The sequence below is a fragment of the Cyclopterus lumpus genome, chromosome 7 (assembly GCF_009769545.1).
Source record: "Cyclopterus lumpus isolate fCycLum1 chromosome 7, fCycLum1.pri, whole genome shotgun sequence".
Taxonomy (NCBI): Eukaryota; Metazoa; Chordata; class Actinopteri; order Perciformes; family Cyclopteridae; genus Cyclopterus; species Cyclopterus lumpus.
This window is the reverse complement of record NC_046972.1, coordinates 14857430-14881676: the sequence shown is the minus strand read 5'-3', so window position 1 is coordinate 14881676 and position 24247 is coordinate 14857430. Positions and strand designations below refer to the sequence as shown.

General features: G+C 38.9%; 1 protein-coding gene across 4 annotated transcripts; it reads left to right on the top strand.

Annotated features, from left to right (window-relative positions):
* Window positions 1-1223: 1223 nt before the first annotated feature.
* acss2 (acyl-CoA synthetase short chain family member 2) lies at window positions 1224-23812 on the top strand. Of its 4 annotated transcripts, XM_034536852.1 has the most exons (20): window positions 1273-1453; window positions 2003-2131; window positions 3330-3525; window positions 8061-8152; window positions 8297-8400; window positions 8498-8570; window positions 11359-11434; window positions 11973-12084; window positions 13244-13291; window positions 16269-16406; window positions 16840-17010; window positions 17203-17336; window positions 17465-17597; window positions 17816-17872; window positions 18668-18748; window positions 18841-18949; window positions 19591-19659; window positions 20026-20202; window positions 20462-20536; window positions 21327-23812. In XM_034536852.1, the coding sequence occupies exons 2-20, from the start codon at window positions 2005-2007 to the stop codon at window positions 21452-21454; spliced, it is 2100 nt and encodes a 699-aa protein (XP_034392743.1). In that variant the 5' UTR covers window positions 1273-1453; window positions 2003-2004; the 3' UTR covers window positions 21455-23812. The 4 variants fall into 4 exon arrangements, with proteins under 4 accessions (XP_034392742.1, XP_034392743.1, XP_034392744.1 ...); XM_034536851.1 differs by having other exon boundaries at window positions 1224-2131; XM_034536853.1 differs by having other exon boundaries at window positions 1273-2131; window positions 13247-13291.
* Window positions 23813-24247: the final 435 nt, after the last annotated feature.

The following is a 24247-nucleotide window of genomic DNA, read 5'->3' as shown; positions in this document are numbered from 1 at the left end:
TTGAACTTCTTTAAATGTGTAGAAGTATCATCAGTAAAATGACCTTAAAGTATTAAAAGTACTTGTTCTGCAAAAAAGATGTCACTGATTCATCGAAGTTAGAGCAAGCATGTGTCTAGTTAAGTCCAGTGATACATCTGAAAGGTCGTGAGATGATTAATGAGAAAGAAAAATACATTTCTGATGCATATTTATATGTATGAGGGGTGCAATGGATCACTAAAATCAGAATTTGGATTACATCACAGTTTTGAGTCACAGATCAGCATTACAAAAAGGAGGAAATCTAACTTTTTTTACAAATTTGTTGACATCTCAAGGCTCCGCGATACTGGGGTCGGCACTCAGCTGCAGCAGAAGTTGAACATTATCGCCGCCTGCTGTTCATCCGACCACACTTCACTGGTTAAACCTCAAAACAATCGAGTGCACACGATCGAGTCCATGAAGGGCAGTGTTGGACAACGCGGAGCTGAGACTAATTAAACATTTGTTTCTATTTATTTGTAACTGAACAAACAGCAACATAGATTATTAGGTCCAGTTCTTCACGAATGAAATAACAATATAACACCAATCAATAAACAATTTAAAGATAAGAGTCAACAGTTGAACATAATAGTAATGTATATATTAATTTGCCATTATTTGGGAGATTGTTTGTATATATTTATTATGTAAAATGCAACAGGTTTTATATATAATGTAATTATCTTACTGCAATAACCACACACATCTTATTTTGATAACCATTAGATAGCCATTAAAGCAGTTACATAATTAAATAACATGACTGCAAAAGTAGGAAGGAAATCTCCACAGGAATAACAACAGAAATAACTATAATAACAACACAAATACTATTAATAAGAATCATAGTAATAAGAAGAAGAAGAAGTAGAAGAAGAAGAAGAAGAATGAAATAATACAATTGTAAGATTGTTGCGGTACAACACATTATTGAGAATATTAAAGAAAAAACCACTACTTATTAATTGTATTTATTTAATCTTTTTCAATAATCCTACTCACTTGAACAAAACGACGGGTAGCGTTAACCTCTGTATGTAATTCTGAGCTTTCCTTGAGTACCTTTTAAGGCGCTATACAAATAAAATGTATTATTATTATTATTATTATTATTACGTGAAGGCGTCGTGAGCTCTGATTGGCTGCGGCTCGCGGACAAAACGGGCCATACAGAGTTCAGCGTTCTCCCAGTCAAAAGAAGAAGGAGAAGAAGAAGCGCCAGCAGCAGCAGAAGAAGAAGGAGAAGAAGAAGCGTCAGCAGCAACAGCAACAGCAGAAGAAGAAGAAGAAGAAGAAGAAGAAGAAGAAGCGTCAGCAGCAGCAGCAGCAGCAGGCGACTGTCACCGCTGGGACAAAATCAGTTCACCTCCAGCCTCCCGGACAGCATGAAACACACTCTTCTGACTGAAAGCAAGCTTTCAATGTAATATAATTAAATAATTAAAACACATTACGTATTTACAGCTGAAACAGATGATCCTCGTCTTCCTCTTCTGTTGACGTGAGCTAGCTTAGCCTTTTAGCTTAGCAGTTAGCAGGACACCCACACACCGGCGCGTGCAGGATTTAACTATCAGGAGCGGACATATCCACCCTAAGCTGCACTGAAACTGACCCGGACTTAACTTTACAACTGTCGCTGCTCGGGTTTGGTTAAAACGCTGCGTTTGAACTGACACGTGTCACAAAACAGCAACAGAAAGAATCCTGCAAAACAAGGGAGTGAATTAACTTTGCAGCTAGCTAGCACAAAGCGAGCCGTGCAGCTGCATCGCTTCGTTGTGCTGCTTGCTTCTGCAGCGGAAAGAGGGTCCTTGCAGCCTCTTCTCCCGTCCCGCAGTGCTGGTATTGATTGTTTGTGAAAGCAAGTCGAGATATCCATCGCTATCTCACGAACCACGTCGTTGCGTGCTCTGCTACAACGTCTCGGTTAACGATAACAACTTCGCTGAGAGTCAAACACACGTTGCAGACATGATTCCCGATAAAGTGCCGAAGGAAGACGTCTTTCACGGGTCTGAGGAGCTGAAGAAGAAGGCTCACATCCCCAGCTTTGACAAATACAAAGAGCTCTACTTGAAATCCATAGAGAGTCCTGATGGTAAGATCACGTTATCGTACTTAAAGCGAGGGGTTGAAAGGAACTATGTACATTTACTGTTTCTTTTTCTGCTACTTTTGTACTACTGCGGTACATTTATTTCATAAATAGTTACCTTGCAGATTAAGATTACTAATCCAATGTGATGCATTATTTTAATTATTATTATTATTATTATTATAATAAAGTCTAATTGAGATCAATATCTCACCAGTGTACAAAATGAAACAAGCAACATGTACATGTTTAGCTCCACAGATAATACAGACATACATTATACATTTCCACGATTAATAAATGTGTACTAGTGTGACCGAATACAAAAGTACAACCTTGTAAAAGATCAAGTGAAATAAAAAATGTCACTTCAGATTTTTTTGGAGCTCCTGTGAAGCCACTTTTTCCAAGTTCAGTGTGAACAAGAGCACAACCAATGTTAAAATGTCCTGCTGTGACTATTGTATGTACGGTATTTATATGTAACGAGAGAGAAGATGTAACAAGTAGAACCTTTTATAAATAAACAACATGGAATGCTGCTCCCTTCTGTTTGTATCACCTGTGCATCGCACTGTGACATATTCAGTCAAGACACTTTAAGGGGAGGGAGAAGCAACCATACATATACAATATCGACATAGTCGAGCGTAGACATCTTTTATAGATGGTCTTTTCAAATAGCAGTGGAAAAACAGGATTTGTTCGTTTACACAAATTCAATTTGACCTTCAGTTTGCTGAAATAATATTTACTAATTCTTACTAGATACGTTTTGTAGTCGGTCATAACGAGACATTTGAAGACTTTGAAAAGGTGACGAACATCTATATAATCCGTATATATCATGATGATATATCAATGTCTATAAATATCGTTAGCTGCAGCCTAAGTGTGTATTCTGAGCTGATAAATATAAATTATGACAAGTAATGAAATATATTATAATTGATGTAACTTGTAAATGTTAATCTACTCATTGATTTATTGCAAAACGAAAGTGTCTTCTTGTAATAAAGATTATAAGTTGCTAATGGAATTATGCAACTTTGATTTGCATAGTTTCAACTCCTGTTAAATTAAAAACATTAAAGCAAAAAATAAATAAAAAGTGTAGATGTACGTCTTGCAAGTAGAATTTAAGAACATTTGAATTATTTGTTGTCGGCCTCTTTTAATCCTTTTTGTTTGTGTCCGGCAGAGTTCTGGGGCGACATTGCCAAAGATTTTTTTTGGAAGACCAAACACACGGGTCAGTTCCTCGACTACAACTTTGATGTGACTAAAGGAGAAATATTCATCAAGTTCATGGAAGGAGCTTCCACCAACATCTGCTACAACGTCCTCGACCGCAACGTCCACGAGAGGAAGCTCGGCGAAAACGTGGCCTTCTACTGGTGAGTGTGTGGGTGTGTGAGTGAGTGAGTTACACAAAATGCCTTCTCCAATGCAAATGTTTCAGGTTGTCTTCATTTTTTCAATCTGCTTTTTGGATTTTGAGCTGTCGAGGGTAAACCTTACGTAATACTGATACTCGTTACCTGGAGAGGTTGGAAGGAGATTTACACTTCTAAACTGTTACGTTTGTACATAAATACCTGTGGAGATAATATTAGAGTACTTTACTTTTAGCACATCTTTAACTAGTGATAGCACTTCGATGCTACGCTAGTTATTGAAGGTACACTGAATGTACATGCATGTTGCTTTTGTCTGATGGCTATCAAAGAAGTTGCCAATCAAATGGATACATTGCTTAATCATTGTAATTCTTATAATGTTTGTGAAGGAGTCGGTACAAGAGAAAGTGTGTTTAAAGGGTGTCGTTGATCTCTGGTTTGTGTGTGTGTGCGCGTGTGTGTGTGTGTGTTTGCGTGTGTGTTGGGTTCTTTGTGAGGAGGTCGCCTCTCCAAACACATTAACAGGATTGAATACCAACAGATCGAATGAATGGAGCTGCTGTCGACCTCCTTTCTTTGTCTTTCTCTCTCTCTCACATTCTTCTCATTAATTCCTCTATTTTTCCCTCCATCTTTGTCTCTCGACTGTAATATAAGACTACACACAGTACTGCATTTTTTCCTGTTTGTTCTGCAAGGCCACTCTTTTCTGTCTGCAGCATTACTTCTTTTCATTTTTTTCTCTCAAGCCCTTTCCTCCTCTTTTTGCTCTCCTGTCCTACATTGAGTCACTTGCCTCCGGTCTGATGTGTCCTGATGCGAATAGTGAAGCCACAGAGAGGAATGCAGTTTGCACCACACAGCTTTTTAAAGCAGGGTTGTCTAGGGAGAGAATGGGGAAAGAGTGATTTTTAAAGTAGCAGCGGTTCAGAAAGCGCGTCCGCTTAGACTATTATCTGCAGGAAAATCTTAGTTAGTAGGGCGGAAACAATTATTGATAGATTCTTTTCTCTATAAGATAAGTGTGAAATGTTTCTCCAAGCACAAGGTGACATCTTAAAATGCTTGAACTTGAAATTTAAACTTTTGATGAACTCATTATCAATTAACTGACTAAATGTTTAAATTCTCGTCCAAAGTAAGGCTGCAACAAACACTTCTTTTGCAGATATATTATATGGGTGACTGATTTAGTCTCAGAGCCACTGTTGATGTCGAACCAACAGAGAAAACCCCCTAATATTTAAATGTCATCTTTGAAAATACAAAACTTATATGGTTGTGTTATAGTGGAAAGTGATTACCGTTCCAGAAGAAAACTATGCGTTATTTTGTTTGTAAGTGCCTTAGCTAACTATAGTAAATTCCACCAAGGGGGAAGTACGAACGGTAACTTGATATGCGAAGGACTGTACAGTCGTACAGTCGGATATATTCCTTGCTTCATAGTTGGATGATCAACGGATCCTCTTTGTCTAAAACACAAAGTTCATACTGTTTCGACTGAGGCCTAGAGGATGTTCAATAGAAACGGAAACCTTCCAATTCACATCAACAGTATCAGTAGTAGAGTTACTTACCTTTTGAGATCAATTAATAAGCATGCAGGCAGCTTTCTCCACTAGTGTTTCTTTCTCACTTAAAGTTTCCTTCTTGTCCTAAAAACTCCCCTCATTTAGCTGAGGGGAGTCATTAGTGGCTTCTCACATATTCCTTTAGTTTGATCGTCTGACATGCTCATCTATTTTTATCTTTAGTGATGTTCTCATACAAAAGAATGTGTGTTTGTCCTCATTGGTCCCTGACATTTAAACCCACTGTGTTTTATAGTTGTGTATTTATAGGTGTGTGTGTGTGTGTGTGTGTGTGTGCGCGCTTATACATTTGTATGTGCTATTATCGCTCTTAACATTTACAGCATGGAAAGATGAGCAAAGAAACAGGTCTGATGACCTTATTAAAGTGTTTTGTTACCAGCATGCAAAACACGTTTCACCAGCATGTGTAATAGTCAGTAGTAGACTGATGAATATACCTCCACTCCAGAAACCCAAAATACAACATCAACTAATTTAGGTTTTGTCTGACCAACAGGCCAAAATTCAAAGATATAAATTGTTCCGTCGTACATGACGAGGAAAAGCAGTAACAACTTTTAGAAACTGGAAAAGCATAATTGGCTTGGAAAAACAGCTGAAACAATAAATGGATTCACTTCAAATACTTGCCAATGGAATAATATACACTTTATTGCAGCTCAATCAAGGAACATGAGACAATACCGATTTTCTGCATTTGAGAGAGAAATTCATAAATAAAATGTATAAAGAATGTCTTTAAAAAAAACATGTAACTTACTGAAGTGTGCTGCTGTCGCCAGTTTTAACTTTTAACGTGCATGTGTTTGGCCTGAGAAATGACCTTGTTGTTTTCTTATCGGAGCTGATTACGTCTACATTGTGTGTGCTTTGTCTGCGTTGATAGAGTGCAGAAACCACTTTGTCCTAACAGGTAGTTTTCAGATGATTGTCATCGTGTGGTGGCAATACAGGGGGAGTAATAATGACAGGAAGGAGAGAGAGATTAAAGTGTGCATGTGTGTGTGTGTGTGTGTGTGTGTGTACTCTGTGAAGGCAACTCCCATCAGCTGTCGGTGCCTAGCGGGTCACAGAGATTTCAGCTATGCAAGCTCCCCTTCCACATACATACACACGCTCTCTATACTGGAAAACATGCACTTAATGATACAATGTACACTATTGACAAACTCCACTGAGGCTGCAGTGTGTTGGCTGGTGTTGTGGGAAAATGTTATAACTTCAGCTCAAGCTGTAAGAAATCTGCACTCATTGCTGTTGAAAGAGATATTTTGCAACATTTGAAGTGTGTTCATTTGTGTGTTCCTGTAATGCTGCTTTCATCAGCCACAACCGGTTAGATGATAAGGAGAGAGAAGGTGCAGAAAAACACAGATAGTGAACTAAATGTAACACATCAGACAATGCTTTTATTCTGCATTTCACTGCTCATTAATAGACAATGTTGTCTTAAAAGTTATGCGACTCTTATGTCAAACAAGTCAAAAAAAATGTGGGGATTGGGATTGCTTTATTGTGATGTAATTTCGACATCTTTGAATTAGTTTTCTATTTCTCTCTATGTATATAACAGAGAACATGTAAATGCTACACAATAACATCTGCTAAGAACCATATCAGAGACCTTTCTGTATTTAAAGAATGCTGCTCATATTTTATGTTAACATGTGTTCATCTCAAATGCCTGAATGTTATGCTGTTGGTCGAGTTTTGCGTAGCAACACTTTGCTCCAAGTGAGTTTCTCCTCATGCATTTGAAGCTTGTTCTCTATTACTTGCACTCCCTTTCCCGCTCTGAGCAGTCTTTGTAATGCACTCTGTCTCTTACTCTGTATGAGGGAAACCTCGGGAGCACTTTCCATTTGAGCTGTGTCCTAGTTCCATAGTACATTTGAATTTTGAAGCTTTCTTTGGAAAATGTGTGCAATTTAAAATCTTAGTTGTTTTAACAGAATGTAAGAAAGTGATTGCTGTATGCTCTAGTGCCTTTTTTAAAGAGTATTTCATAATTATTGACCAGGATAACCGTGAATTTTTATATCGTCCTCTGCCTAATACTGTATTACTGTAGTCATTTCACCTAAATTAAATGTATGATTCATTTACTTTTAAAGCTGCTACATCTGTCATTTGAAATGTAAACCGCGTGAATAAGATGGACAATCCCCATGATATCACTAAATTATAAATGTATCTCATCGTATATGTTTAATAAGGGTATAGAGTTGGGGCACGGCTCTTTCCTTCCATCACTAACTGTCAGTCATGTTTTTCAGTTTGTAGACTGATGATGCTTTGAGACGAGATTCACCAACACGACTGCAATTTAATTATCTGGAGCGGCAGAGCTGTCACAACTCATTTGTCTCTGTATGTTCACCAAACAATGCTATTACGCTAAAAGTCTTACTCCTAGTGTGTGTGTGCGTGTGTGTGTGACCCAGGATGATACTGTTGTGAAAAGGGGGGAAGTTGAAATGTTTCACAACTAGGCTGAAGTGCTTTGATGAAGGAGTTTAGAGTTTTATTTTTCTGTAATTGCTCTTTTTTCGATGTTATATTGGTGTTACATTTATATTGTGATATGAGACTAGATATTGTAATATAGCATAAGTGTTTTGCTGGTTTTAAAGGCTGCATTATAGTAAAGTGAGGTAATGTTCTGGATTTTCTGTTATTTTCTTTTAACACTTGACGGTTATTTACAAAAACTATCATGGTGTAAATATTTTGTAAAAGCAACACTGGTCAACCCAACAATGTCGTTGTCATATCAATATCGAAAGTATTTGGTAAAAAATTTGGTGATATATTTTTCCCATATTGCCCAGCCCTAGAATGGACCTTCAAGTAAACTGAAACAATCAGTCACTATTGGACTGGAATATGTTGTTTTTTCACTCATTCTTCCGTATGTTTTAATGTTTGTTTTAGGGAAGGCAATGAACCTGGTGATGAGCTGACAGTGACCTACAGAGAGCTGCTGCAGAGGGTCTGTCAGTTTGCCAATGTCTTGAAGTCTCAGGGTACGTTAACGGTACCCATTAAACCATCCTGATCTATAATAAGACTGTTTTTAGAAATGGCTATGAAGATTTGTCTAGTCTACTCCTGTTATTTCCCTGCTTTATTGATATTTACATGATCATACTTTTCCCCTGTGTCTGCAGGAGTGAAGAAGGGCGACAGAGTGTCCATCTACATGCCGATGGTGGTGGAGCTGGTGGTGGCGATGTTGGCCTGTGTCCGCATTGGTGCTGTTCACTCCATCGTGGTGAGTTAGAATTATTTGACAATGTCAACATGGTAAAGTATGGGTGGTTTGAGATAAGTTATGGATGTTAATACCTTTTGTACGCTGCTGTTTCCAGTTTGCAGGTTTTTCTGCGGAGTCTCTGTGTGAGCGGATCATGGACTCTCAGTGTTCGTTGCTCATCACAGCAGGTGGGTTTCAGGCTAAGAACATTGCATGTTCCCACAAGAATATTTGAAGCTGTTGTAAATGATATCTTCATCAAACCGCGATTGGATGATCGGGGTTCAAACCTCACTGACACAAAGCTTATTCCCCGCTGACTTGTCCTTCATCTGTCTTAGTGGCCTAAAAGTGCATGCAGACAGAAAGCATATCGCATATTTGCCTCACATTATGCAGCCGATGCTTACATGTAAACACCGGCACACATACTTTATCTACTTAATTTTTTACACACAAGACATAGTAAGATAAACAGTAAATACAACGGTAAACAATCTACGGTAACTGAATAATATGTACAATAATATATACACACAAGGCAGAATAAATATGGCTATTTCCACTGTGTAGTGATATTAATATTGCACAGGTTGGAGGGATTGAAGTGTTTTGTGGTCTACTGTGAGCTCAGCTGGTTGTGCAGCCTGGCAGCAGCAGGAAGGAAGGACTTGTGGTTCCTCTCCTTCACACACCGGGGGTGAAGCAGACGGTGGCTGAAGGAGCTGTACAGAGCTGCCAGAGTGTCCTGCATGGGGTGGGAGGTGTTGTTCATCAGGGATGATAGCTTAGCCATCATCCTCCTGTCTCCCTCCACCTCCACCTATCCAGTGGACACCCCAGCACACTGCTGGCCTTTTTTACCAGTTTGTTCAGTCTCTTCTTGTCAGCTGTCGAGATGCTGCTGCTCCAGAAGATCACTCCATAGAAGATGGCTGATGCCACCACTGAGTCAAAGAAGTGCTCCCTGCACTCCTGAAGACTTCAGTCTCCTCAGCAGATAGTCTGCTCTGTCCCTTTTTATAAAGTGCATGTTTGTGGTCAGACCAGTCCAGTTTATTGTTCAAGTGAACACAGTTACTTATAAGATTTTACAACCTCAATGTCCTTTCCCTGGATGTTCACTGGTTCCGGTGGAGCGCGTTCACCCCGGCGGAGGTCCACCACCAGCTCTTTGGTTTTACCAGAGTTGATCTGGAGGCACTTCCGCTGGCACCGTCCTATGAAGTCCTGGTTAAGTTCCCTGTATTCCCTGGTGGCGGCGGCGGAAATGAGGCAGACGATTGCAGAGTCATCAGTTGTATTTGAAGTCCGAGGTGTATATGGTGAAGAGGAATGGTGCCAGAACTGTTCCTTGTGGGGCCCCGTGCTGCAGGACACCCGGTCTGACTCACACTCCCGTATCCACACATACTGTGGACGGTTTGTGAGGTAGTCCAGGATCCATGCAGTGAGGTGGTCAACCCCGGTCTGCTCCAGCTTGTCCCTCAGAAGAAAAGGCTGGATGGTGTTGAAGGCACTGTAGAAGTTGAAAAACATGACTCTCACAGTGCTTCCAGCCTTTTCCAGGTGAGAAAGGCATCTGTGAAGGTAGATAACAGCGTTGTCCAGCCCGATGCCAGACTGGTAGGCAAACTGAAGTGGGTCCAGAGATGAGCTCACCAGGGGGCGGAGATGGACAAGGACCGACCTCTCCAGGGTCTTCAACCGGCTGGGATGTTAAAGCCACTGGCCTGAAGCTGTTGAAGTCCTGGGGCCACGAGGTCTTTGGTGCTGGTACCACGCAGACTGTCTTCCAAAGCTGTGGTACTTTCCCCAGCCTCAAGTTGAAGACGTGCTCCACTATCCTGCACAGCTGGTCTGTGCAGGATTTGAGGAGTAATCCACAGGGGGTGCAGATGATGGGGGTTGCAGCAGCAGGGAGGTCTGGGTGGGGGAAGGCTGGATGGCTGATCAAATCTGAAGAACAAATTCAGATAATTCACCCAGTTGTGGTCCCCCACAGGCTGTTGGGCCCCTTGTATCCAGACATCACCCTGAGGCCCTTCCAGACCCCGCTGATGTTATTCTGCTGCAGCTGATCCTCCATCTTCGTCCTGTAGAAACACTTTCAGCTGTTAACAGAAAATCGGTGACGTAGGTTATCACAGTAAGCTAGTTAATGAGGTTGAGAATAATGTAAAAATAATTGAAAAGTACAATTTGGATTTGGAGTAGAGTTGTATGAGGTTAGTAGATAGCGGTCGGCACGTCCCCAGTTTGAAGCAAAGCAATGTACTGCTGTGGACGGGAGCAGTAGCCAAACGTAATTTAGACACCAACAAAACTCTAAATCAGTTCTAGTGTATGCTATATTTTTAATATTTTCAAAGGTTTACCTTGCTGTCAGACAGCCACTTCCTACAGGTAACTGAAGTTATCTTTGCTCTCTTCAAAGCTACTAGACTCATTGACAAAAACTGGAATTTGACCTGACAGAGCACAGGAGTTGCTGGTCTACCGCTTCCTCGATTGGTTTGTTAGTTTTGTTATTGTGGGACTTCCAGATCATGACTAACCTGGCGTTCACAGCAGTACATTGCAGCTTTGAACGATGAAATGACATTTGAGACACCCGCGACTGAACGGAAAGAGTTTCAGTGTCTTCCTCAAAGACATCTCAGCAGAGCTTTTGGCTCCTGCAGGACACTGAAGGACACTCTGGCTCCTCAGCTAGTGAAGCTGAATAGTTCACAAAAACGGCTGAAGGAGCTGCTGCTGAAATGAGCTGCTTGAGCAGTAATCAAAGTCTTCTTTGCTGCATTAGAGTCCTGGGATATAAACGTATTAATCTGCTAGGTTAATGGCCTGTGGTACATAGAAGTCCTGTAAGGTTTATCTTGCTGAAACTGAACTGCAGAATCCTTTTTTTTTTTTTTCTCTCATCATCCACCACTCTCTTTCTTCATCTTGTGTTTTTATGTCTCATTTGTTTAGATGGTTTCTATCGAGGAGATAAGCTGATCAACCTGAAGCTTTTAGCTGACGAAGCACTGCAGAAATGCAGAGACAAGTAAGCAGTTGAGAGAAACACACACATGTCCACACAGACGCAGACACACCCTCATTGACATAAATCATTCCCAAGCCTCAAACCCAAACCATCACAACTTCATGTTTTACTTTAACTCTTACTGTCACATTTACATACACCTAAGTACAACAGATTTTTCTAGTGTCATTTGTTATTATTTATTTGTATATTGAAACTTACATATTTTGAAGCCACAGATAAAGACTGAAAACCTGATATAATATAATGCATGAATTTATGCTCCAATGGCTGTGGGATCAAGAATTGTAGTTTTAATGGTTTTAAATGGGGACATTTTTGTCCCCAAAGAGCTAAGTTGCTACACTGTTGTTTATATAGTTGTTATAGGTTGAACTTCCTAATAACAAAACAACTCTCTGTGCAATATGCAATAGCACAGCCAAAATGACTCATAGAGGAGTGCCAGAAAGCACATTGAACGTTGAGATAAACATCTTGGTTATGTGCTCACTTGGTATGAGATGGTAATGATTACCGTGTCCATATCTCTGTGCAGAGGTTTCTCTATACAGAGGTGTATAATGCTGAAACACCTGTCCAAAGAAGCAGACGAGACTCCTCTGGGCTCTCGGTCTCCTCCCGCCAAACGGTCCTGCCCTGATCTGCAGGTAAATGATAAACTAAAACCCCAAAATGGGCCGTTCCAGACCCGGCATAAGAGTCACTGCAACATTAGTTTGACCGTCTATGGTTATAGTGAATCATTATATCATGCAGTCCCATCATGCTGTGTCTTTTATTTGTGTTTATTGAAGTTCACATTCTCTCCAAGATGACATCATTGCTTTGCTTCTCCAATGTTTGAGACATGTCAACATGTAATTAATACTCATTTGACACTCATTTGCTTTCTGTGTACTTTAAAGAGAAGAAAGAGTGGTGATATTCTGTATTTGTCTTATTCTCAATAAATCTCATGAAACGACCAAAAACAACAATGAATTTATCCAACAAAAGCTGCCAATGACACTGGTCCATGGAGGTTTACATATGCTTCTTTTATAGTAGATGTTGGCGGTACCTGAACCTTTAACACTTAGCTGCTATTAACTGTAAACTAACTACGATTAACAATTCCAGTTCAACTACAGTTGCATGACCAAGAACCAACAAAACAAAAGGAAAGACAACGTAATGCATTTTTGTAAAATGGAGTGAGCCGTCCAATATGAAATATGACGGGTCTTTTGAAAATAATAATAATAGATTAATTTTTGGGGCTAGAATAAATATTCCTCTCGGCAGTTGACAGTTTATTTTTAAGAACTAGAATGTGACTCGTAGATGCACTAATGTCTCGATGAAGTAGGGGCAGTGTTACAGTTACAATCTGCCCTCAAATGAAAAGAAGAAGCAGATATCGATAGTTCAGGGAGAGCTGCTGCTGCTGCAGGAGGAATCAAGCACATTGTCGGATTTGGGCTTTTCATGGGATTTGTTAACAATAAGCCAGACACAGTGCAGTCAGTCTTCCTTTCCTTAAAGGCATATTTATATTTCTGTTGTGTTAAAGTTAGAGAATGGTGTATATATGCCTCTGAATTCTATGTCATTAAGCTGGAAGGACTGTTACTGACTTTTCCTCTACTGTTTCTATATTTTGTTATTGCGGAGCTCCTAAAACTTCTCAATTTCTCAACGTCGTGGTCCCTGTTTTTCTTTCAGTTTTGGGTTGTTTAATTTGGGTTTTTTAAATAACCGCTCTTCCTCATTAACTTCTCCGTACTCCTCCTCCTGCTCTTCCTCCTTTCATTCCCTCCTGTCCAGCAGGAGAAACAAACAGGGAGAATAAAGAAAACACATCCTGTACCGCAGGTATTTTTATTCCCTCCTCCCTCCACTAAACCCCCATAACACCCTTTTGGTTTTAGATTTTCAAATGGATATTTTACCCACAAATATAATTTTCATATCACTGCTGCAGAGTAAAAACAATAAAGAACAATTCTTACTCAAGTGAACAAGTACTTTATGACTTTTAAAATGACAATTTAATCTATAGTTCTATTTATATTTATCTGTTATAAATTAAGAAACTGTAATTGCTGATTTATTGTTTATACCCATCAACAGCAGTTGTTCCTGTGGTTTCAGACAATTCAGATTACATTTGTGAACACGAAAACAAATGTTATATTTTCTAATTTAGAAACAAATTACCTAATATTTTGTGATGAACTTTTCATTTCTGAAACAAGACTTCAATTAAATTAAGACTTAAAACCTGACCTCTAGTGACATCGCAGATTTAGAAATGACATTTCAAATTGGATATATTGAGACTTTTATGACATTTAGAAAAATATGGAATCTAAAATAAGAATATTAAGTTTAGAGATAAGATTGCTCTATAATTGATGGGGAAATATTGTGTTCTCAGATGTTTTCTGGATTGTCTAAATAATTGGAATAAAATGAAAATTCTCTGAGTTTGGGATTTGTATTAACGTTGTTTTTCTTGCCCTTTATGTTGAGGTTGCACACTTTTTTTTCTTTCTTTTTGTACCCAAAGACTTGTACACAGCCCAAAGTGACCTGCTGTCTTTGAAGGGTGTTGTGTTTTTCTTACTTCTTTAACTTCTGTAACACTTCTCTTCTTTACTTACAAATAAGGAATAATCAGAGGTCTGTTTTGGCTCGCTAGTTTTAATAAATCCACTTTGCCTCAGCAATTTTTAAACCTCTACTGAAGGTCCCATTTTTGTGCCTGCAGTATTTTGGAACTTTCACTGTGGTACGATGATGCCGTCCTTTACTTTCTTTCAATCATTTTATTTTAAGTTTACATAACAACCAACTATACGAACAATCAGACAGGGACAGAACATTTTTAAATCACTGCAGTGAGCTGTTCAGGGGTTGGGGATATTGATAAAATATCTGTCTCTAGCTGTTAAATGCTCCACGCTAAACATCTGTGAAGTGAGAGTGAACAAGAACAGAACCAATGAACAACATGCTGAAACTCTCTCAAGCCTCGTGAAGTCGAGGGCAGTTGCAGATTGAGCTGACCATTCTCTCGAGGTTCGTCACTACCAGAGACACTTTTCCCAGGGCTGCACAATTAATCAAATATAAATCGGGATTCTGATGTTGGTTTCCCCCAATTAAATGAACTCATGTGAAATGGGTGAAGTTAAACTATTTTAAGTCTCATTGTAATGCAAACATTTTTAAATTGGCAGGAATGTTGCACAATGAGAGTCAAAGCAGTGCTCTGCTGCTTTAATTCAGGCTACAACTTAAAATGACATTTTGCTTTTAGGAAATGATGCAAAGATTCGAACATTCGAACATTAACAGGAATGTATCACAAGATGGGAGTGAAACATTTTATAAATGTGAACGTGCAATGAAGATATTTTGTACCTAAAGTTAGTGAATAATGGTGCTACATAAAATAATCATGATTATCATTTGGGCCACAATCGTGCAGCAGTACTTATTACATTTTCATATTGTTTTGACCGTATCATTTGATATTATAAATCTATTGATTGCAAAAAATTGTATTGCATGAGCAGGATAATCCACTTTAGATAATATAATACACTCCAGTGAATTATCAGGGTCCATCTTGTGAGTGGTGTTATTGATTAAAACAAGTTGCATTTAAAACCGTGTTTCATTAAGAATAACATTTTCTTTTTAACATCTTCATATGATTTTTTACCATCCCTCTATATCATGCGTTATTTTTAAATAACACAATACTAATACAAGCTCATATTTTGAGATTAACACTTTAATGAATCCACTATATTGACACATATCTTTGTTTGTCTGAAGACACAATTAGATTTTTTTAAATTTTCCCTTTCTCGTATTTTGTCTAGGAGTTACAAACAGAGCCCTGATTCCTTCTCAGTAACTTGAATATAAATACATGAATGCGTTGTCTCAGGGATCAGAGGTAGCGTCCTGTGTTTTCTCTTGTCTCAATTTGTATTGTACATCTTTCCATTTCTTTATCTCTTTGGTCACGTACTGTATCGCCCCATGAATATTTAAAGATAAGACCAGAACGTATCAATTGTTTTCTCTGGTTAACACTCGATTTAAACGAATTGTTAAGAAGCATCTGAACATGTAGAGAAACATGTTGGTTGTACTTAAAAACACAAAGCCTGCCAACATGATATTATATTTAAAATGATGTTGGCTCTGTGTGAGTTCCTCCTTTACAAAGAAAACGGCATCATGGGATGTATTTCTGTTTGAGTGAAGAGTGGACGTCAGACGTCCATTTATCTTCTTGAAAGGGGCTCACTGGATTGATTTTGGCACATGAAGGCAAATAAAAGTGACATTTTAAGTAATTGGAAAGATTTAATGAAGTCTTTCTCTTTCGCTCAACCTAAATATTTCTGTGTGTCTATATCTCACCTTTCAGTATCTTGATCTCTTTTTATTTTTTCAGTTAGTCCAAATATTTTCAGGCTTTGTGTCTTACAGAAATATAAAGATCCCCATTATTGCTTAAACTGTATAGACGTTTTTTGTTTCTGTTGTCTTAGTCTTATTTCATATCAGAAGGTGACCCAGCTCGAATTGACACACAAGGAATAAGTTAAAGAAAACTTGCATGCTTGTAACTGTTCTAACAACTCTTTGTTGCTTTATTCATTAAACTCAGATTTCCCATGTTTTGCACTCTCCTAACTAGTTTGTCAAACTAACTTTCTTTCACTTTTTTGTTTTGTGTTTTAGATTGTAGGTTGTTTCTAATGTGTAGTAACTGATTGACCGGGACTTCATTGATAACTGGTGTTGACTGGTGTGTGTGTACAAGGTCCCGTGGAACCCCGAGGTGGACTTGTGTTGGCACACTCTGGTCCGGGGGGCTTCAGACGAGTGTGAACCAGAGTGGTGCGATTCTGAAGATCCTCTTTTCATCCTCTACACTAGCGGCTCAACTGGTAAACCAAAGGTAAAGTGAGAGTGAGGGAACTCGGGTTGGGGTGGCATAAACTTTTTAAAACTGGTTTGATATGAAGCCAAACTGGCTCACAGAGTTTTACCACTACGTGCACCCTTCAGCAGCCGGTCCCAAGACATTGAGACTTTTAGACTCCCATGTCTCGTCCCGTCGACCCAAATAGTACTAACAAACGCAGCGTGCGTGGTACATCAATACAGATACACTGTGTTCAGATGTCAGTCATCACATTTTAAAGAATAACGGTCACATTTTAGTAGGATAATGATCATTATGAGGACAGAAATTTCATGTTGGAGTATCCCAAGTATTTTTTACTTCAAACAACAAAGATTTTTATTTATTTTTGGTCTATTGCCTCTTTTAAATCACACGTTTTTTTAATCATCAATCTTGCTTCAAGCTTTACGTCTCTGGTCTGCAGGGAGTTCTCCACACAGTCAGCGGCTACATGCTCTACACTGCCACCACCTTCAAACTGGTGTTTGACCACCAGCCCGATGACGTCTACTGGTGCACGGCAGACATCGGTTGGATCACCGGACATTCCTACATCACCTATGGCCCGCTGGCTAACGGGGCCACTAGCGTCCTGGTGAGTGGCGACAGAGGGACGGTGGGGTCACTCAACTTCTTGTTTTTACTGACTGCAGGTGGGGTCTGAAAGGATGTTTACACAATCCCATTTCCAGTACCAGGACCAAGTCTGAAATATGGTGTCAAAATCTCTGTTTTAATGTTTTTGTTGATTTAGGTTTTTGTATTTAAGGTACTGTTTGTGTTTCAGTTTGAGGGCCTGCCTACTTACCCAGATGTAAGCCGTATGTGGGAGATTGTGGACAAATATCATGTGACCTCGTTCTACACAGCTCCGACAGCCATCAGACTGCTGATGAAGTACGGCAGAGAGCCGGTGCAGAAGTGAGTCATGACCATCACGAGCTGACTTGCTCGTGATGCTACTCTTTACTGTCGTATGTTTAATGTTGTTTTTATGCAAGGGAGGCATTTTGTATCTGTTTCTGTAGTAAATCACGTTCTCTCTGCAGGTATAAGCGAGAGTCTCTGAAGATTTTAGGGACGGTGGGAGAGCCCATCAACCCTGAGGCCTGGCATTGGTACTACACTGTTGTGGGAGAGAAGAGATGTCCTATTGTTGACACCTTCTGGCAGACAGAAACTGTACGTTACACTATGTTTTGCACAAAACTTAACTGCTGCTAAAAAATTATCCCAAATAAGAGTCGACACTTTTAACCTTTTTATTTTATAACTACCTCACTCAGAAGCAGTGATTGCAGACTCCTGCAGCTTCCAGCAGGAGGCAGCACAGCCAACAGTTTACTCACACCATGTGGGATAACAAAACATTTCTCACTGGATGTTTTCTGGCCTTTCAGGGTGGACATGTGTTGACTCCTCTACCTGCAGCAACACCCATGAAACCTGGATCTGCTGTGAGTGAATGATGTACAAAATAAACACACTCAATAACATTGAGAGGCATATGTATTAATACAGCACAATTCTTTTCTTATTTAGCACTTTATAAAAACAGACATGTGTAAAACAGTTTTGACCCCACCACACACACACACACACAACATGTGGAATAAAATTGATTTACTACCTTGCACCATAAGAAGAAAAAAAGTGAGATATAAATTGAAGAAGGAAGAAAGTGATGTAAACTAGGAAACAAAAAGGGAAGAATGGGACTAATGTAATGAAGAAAACAATGAATGAGGTACCAAGGCAGTGAAGAGTTGTGCGCTTTTGTTTTTTCTTATTATCTTTTAACTGTTAATGTTGTGCAACCGTTACATTAATTGATACGAATGCTCACCGGATAAGTGTGTGGTTATGAAATTTCTTCATTAAAAAAACCGCAAAAAGCATCAACCCTGTTAAGTCATTGTTGGTGTTGTTTTGTGTCTCAATCATTTACATATTTTATGAGATTTCTATGGTTACATTTGATGTTACTTGCTATTTGAAATGTTAGAACATGTATATTTTTAGCCAAAACAGTACAGACAAAGCTGCCATAAAGCTCTTCTGACTTTATCAAACTAACTAACATCCTTTAGTTTTTGTTTGATGTGCAACTTGTAAACAAAGTTAGCGGCACTAAATCCAGATCACTGTAGAATTCATTTCACATAAGCCTCTATTGAACATCTAATGTTGACGTCATAAGAAAAAAATAATATACAGTTCAAGAAGTTCAACATCTGTCATCTTTTCTCCAGACGCTCCCGTTCTTCGGAGTGGTGCCGGCCATCTTGAATGAGTCAGGAGAGGAGCTGGAGGGACCGAGTGAAGGATACCTGGTTAGGACAATTATCGCCACGTTTTGAAAAGATTGAAACACTTGCTGACTCATGTGTGTTGATCCCTTTCTGCTTCTTCCGCTTTCAAACAGGTTTTCAAACAGCCGTGGCCCGGAGTGATGAGGACGGTGTACGGAAACCAGCAGAGGTTTGAAACCACATACTTCAAGAAGTTCCCTGGATACTATGTCACCGGAGACGGTGAGAGACCAGGGGCCTCATGACAGTAAAATATGTTAAAATGTTTGAGCAGCCTTTCAATCGATATATTGTGGTGGTCATGTTGTTTCCCTTCTTCATGAGCCAATACAGATCTGTGCTGCTGCCATTTTTTAAAGTTATTTAGAATTCTGGACGGTCTTTGCCATCCAAATGTAGGACTCCTAACTTGTAAAATCTCAAAGTTAAGTCAGGTTTAGTCAATTTCCTTTATATAGCTCAGGAGATCAGGGGCTTTACAAACTGTGCATCATACAAGACCTGCTATCCTTATATCGTCGTGTTTTTTTATACTAAATGCAGTTCGCAAAAATCCTAAATGCCCTAAACGGAGATTAGTAGGATTTCAGACTTTTTTTTCTTTCTCATTTCCTATTTCTTTGTTAATTACTTGAAATCTGTCTGCTACATCTTTATACTGTTTATTATGTAGCTGACACATTTTAATTCATATTAAATCTATATTATCTCATTCTACCAAATATAATATTTTACTCGTATTACCTTTATCTGTTTATCCTTTATTTTCTAACTACTGTAACAAACCATGTGTGCTGCTGCTAAATTGTCTCGGAAGCTTTGAGTTTACAACTGTTTAAAATTCTAACCTTTTTAATGTACAGGTTGCCGTAGAGACGAGGATGGCTACTACTGGATAACGGGCAGGATAGACGACATGCTGAATGTCTCTGGTAAGACTAACCCCTGAGCTTATCTAGTTTAAATGATCTAAATAAGGTTTGTTTCAACTGGCTTCTTTACTTTTGTTTTCCTATTCTAAAGTTTGTTCCTCCATGGTGCATTTGAAATCCTACGTAATATCCAGTGTACAAAAAAAATTGACCTAAAGACAGAAACGTGTAAACCTAGAGTGGATCGCAGAGCTTCTCAGGGAGCACAAAGCAAAAGAAAAGCCCAGACGATGCATCAACTTCCAGAGGAACTCATGAGATGTATTCTCTTCTCTTGTGTTCTTGAAGATTCTGTCCGTGATAAATTGGGAAGATTTACATTCTGAGATCCGTCAACCAAACTCCCTTTGTCTCTTTTCCCGACAGGTCACTTACTGAGTACAGCGGAGGTGGAGTCGGCTCTGATGGAGCACAAGTCCGTTTCAGAGGCTGCTGTTGTGGGCAGACCTCATCCTGTCAAAGGAGAGAGCCTCTACTGCTTTGTAACTCTCACTGATGGAGTGACGTACAACCGAACGCTGGAGGCAGAGCTCAAAAAACAAGGTTGGTAAACACGGCTTGGTTGGGGGGGGAGGGTCCATTAAAGTATTCTTGTCCCAATACCTTTTTGGTGTAAACAAAAAGGAGGACATCTATACAATCAATCTGATCCCGCTGCACAGATATGAATGAAGACAGGAAAATACTATTACTGCCAAAGATTATGATTATATAACATCTATAGTGAAACCTGGTTTTCAGTGACACTTTATAAAAGTCAGATTCTGGTGTGAATTTATTTTTTTATCTTCGGGGTTCACAGTGCGGGAGAAGATCGGTGCCATCGCAACACCAGACTACATCCAGAATGCTCCAGGACTCCCCAAGACCAGATCTGGTAAAGTTACAGAACATTTTAATAATCCCAAACCTGTTTAGGAGGAAACAGGTTTTTGTTTTAGCTGAACTTGTGCGACATTACAATAAACACACACGTAACTGTAGCTGCAACAAAACCATAGTTTCCTTGTTATTTAAAGGATCAGTTCTTCTAAATTATAAAAAAAAAAACTGCTTTTCTTTCACTTGTGACTAGTGTTCAAAGTGTTTGCATCTTTATTGCTACAATATATGTGTTTTAAGCCTATGGTGTCTTTTCCTGAATTTATGATCTTTATCTAAGGTAACCGGAGGAATGTAGACTCCCAACTTAAGTCTGAGAAAAATGCTTTCACTTAGTGGTTGTCAGGCTCACGTTGTGTTTTAAATGAGCACTTTCACAGCTGGAGGGCATAACTTGCACTGTTCCACATTTTTGCTTTACGTACAAAATAATGGTGGAATGTCACAATGTTTCTTCTCTGTTGTCTTTATTTGCATATTTGGTATTTAGGTACGCCAAAAGTAATGGAAAGTAAATGACATACTATAATGTTGTAATACTTGGATAAGTCATTTTTAAAATAAACCTCCCAACACTGAAACAGATTGGGAGGTTGAGATGATGTGGTCATGCCACATATGCATACCTGACCATGTTTACTAGGTCAGTATTTTTTTTATTGATCCTGGTCCCAGTCTGTAGTGGTCATTCTTACTATTTTTCGAAAGAAAACAATGTAAACTTCTCTAAAAGCTACTTAAAAGTGTACAAGCTTTAATTAAAAATATCTCTCCGCTACTTGCAGGTAAGATCATGCGACGGGTGCTCCGCAAAATCGCCTGTGACGAACGAGACCTGGGCGACATCTCCACGCTGGCCGACTCCTCCGTGGTGGAGCAGCTTTTCCAGAATAGGTGCCGCATGGGCGTGTGACGGCCTCCAGGATCCTGGCAGGGAGGCTTCAACTGCAGCCGCACAACCGGCGGCCACAAACAAAACCATGGGAGGAAGAAGAGGAGGAGGAGGAGGAAGAAGAGGAGGAGAAGAAATCATCACATGAACTTGGTCCTGTTCAACAAACAACCTTTAGCTCCTGATGAGTTTGTCCGAGGTGCAGCCGGTATTTACAATGACCCCGCTGACCTTTAATGTAAGAAAGATCCGCAGCAGGGAGAGACACAACATCTGTCTGGTTGCTGGTAGGTGTTTCACATTTCCGGAGAAGCAGTAATAATTTCAGCTGCAGCAAACTAATTGTATTAATAATTACATCAGTGTGTTGACTTAATTGTGTTTCCAACAGAGTTAGGCATTGGTGTGTATGACAGTGAGAAGCCAGAGGATGTTTTCTGTGAAAGACCGTCCTGCAGTCCAACTCTGTTGAAGAGAAAGAACAGGGTAACACTTCCTTTGGTTTTATCCTATTGTTCCAGCTAATCATACACAGCAATACCTGCTACTTAACAGCTCAGCAAAAGTGTAAATTCAGTATTTGCACTGATGCACTCCAGTGAGATGTGTCATTACGTTAGTGTATACGTTATAGTGTCTACACTGGAATGAGGCTAATGTGAAGTGCTACCCGTAACTTCCTTGTATAATTCGACAAGCTGTCTTCTTCCCTTACTCGCTGCCATAGTACTGCCATATACACTCAACATTTGTACTACTTTTAATTTCTAATATAATTTTCTAAAATCTTTTAATCCATCAGATTTTTGTCTGCTGTACTGTTCTTTCTCTTTGTGTTTAAGTTGCAAGTTGCTCTTTAAGTCTGGTTGAAACTGGTAAAGTGTGCTCAGCGTCACGTAGCTCAGGTCAGACCATCGATTCCTCTCTCAAAAGCCCCGGACCAGCTGCAGCTCTCATGTTTAAAATAGGCAAAAGGGTTTCCCAATAACTCCAAAACAAAACGTTTTTTAATTAAATGTTCTCATATTTAAATTGACTGTATACCAAACATCAAAATATGTATCTGTCCTCTTACAGATCTAGATTGAATGAGTGGATGCACGCTTCCCCATGTTTCATTGTTAAATCAGACGTTCCTTTGATTATAATAAGGTACCAAAGGCAATCACAAACTTCTGTCATTATGCAATTATGATTTCAATTTTGAAAAATGATCGCCAAGAGTCTGGATCATGATACGGTACTATTATTAAAAACATAACACACACTGAAGTTTGTTAAATCAGAGCTGCGGTGTAGTTGAGATTAAGACATCATTGGTGTCTTTATTCACTGCTTTGTTTTATACATTTACCTGTTTTGAAAGAACATTAGAGTGTTTAAGCTAAGAAGTACAGAAAAGTTCATCCTGAAGGATAAGGCTGGTGGTATTCTTTGTTTTTGTTATTGTCTGTCAACATATTCCATGAAAAGACCAACACTAACAATGTGTTCGCCCGTGTATCAATATTTTCTCACTTCCTGTCTGTGACTCAGCTTCAAGCCCTCATTGTTGGTTTGGATCTTTTTTTAAGATTCATTAACAAAAAGAAAAATATATATAATACCACAGGGAGAAAAAGTCAGATTTTCCAAGCAAAAGTCTACATCTTTAACTTAATTGTTCCTGTGCTAAGTCAAGGTTAAAGAAAGCTTTGGGGCTTCAAAGGTTTCTCCTCATAGTTTACGCTGTAGAAGACAGCTGGGATTTATGAGAATAATATGAGCGCAATGAACCAGAAGCTTCTCTCAATTTGAATATGTTGCCATTTGTGTTTCAATGTGCCAACATAAGTAACGGTGTGGCTGGGTGTATAAAGCTAATAATTGTATCTAATGTTCAGGAAAAAAAGTGCAGCTGCTTATTTGATTAGAATTTTTTTTATTTTTGCTTATACATTAACTGGTGAAGGGAAGATCATTTTGGCTTATTTTTTATTTTTCTCTGTTCATCCTCAGTTGTATGTTATCATTTTGCTGTATCAAAGTGTATGCAATGACAGTAAATGGACATGACTACTGCCTCTCATGCTCTGGCTGGTCCTTTAAGAAAACTGATTTTGATTAGTCTTTAATGTGTTCTTGCAGAAATGTTTATCCCTGAAGGTTAATCATCTCCAAACGTCATGTAATTTAACAGATGTCTCATTGTAAATGTGTTTGTTGTGTTATGGGATCATTTAAAGAATTGTGTGTGTGTGTCTTTAGTTGACTGGGTTTTAAAGGAAACAAAATAACCTTTATTTATCCAGTTTTTTTTATTTAGCATTGTATAATGTTGTGAAAAGAGATGGTACATCTCAAGAAGTTTATCCTGATATAAAATACTTTTCAATATCATGACATGTAAATCATGATATTTTCAGACCTTTTGCCAAACATTTACATTTTACTTTTATATTGTCCAGACTATATAAGTTTTTAACATATCCAGTATAAAACATATGTTCTTGTCAAACCCACATTAGTCTAATTAATCGTTCAAACAGTCAGTAGGAAGTAACTTTCTCAGTGGTTCTCCCCTCTTTTACAGTTGCACTCAAATTATTCAACGCCAATTGCAAATTATGTTTATTTTACAAACGTGGTTTATTTGTCAACATTAAAAAACATCTAGCTATTTTTAATAAACAAGGGCAATTTAAATAGCTCAAGTGGTTTCTCCAAATTCAACACAAAATACCACTTCAAAAAACCACTACAGTCTTAAAATGATTCAACCCCGGCATCGAATCCCTCATAAGAGCGTACGTTTGTAAATCCAGTGTCGTCTCA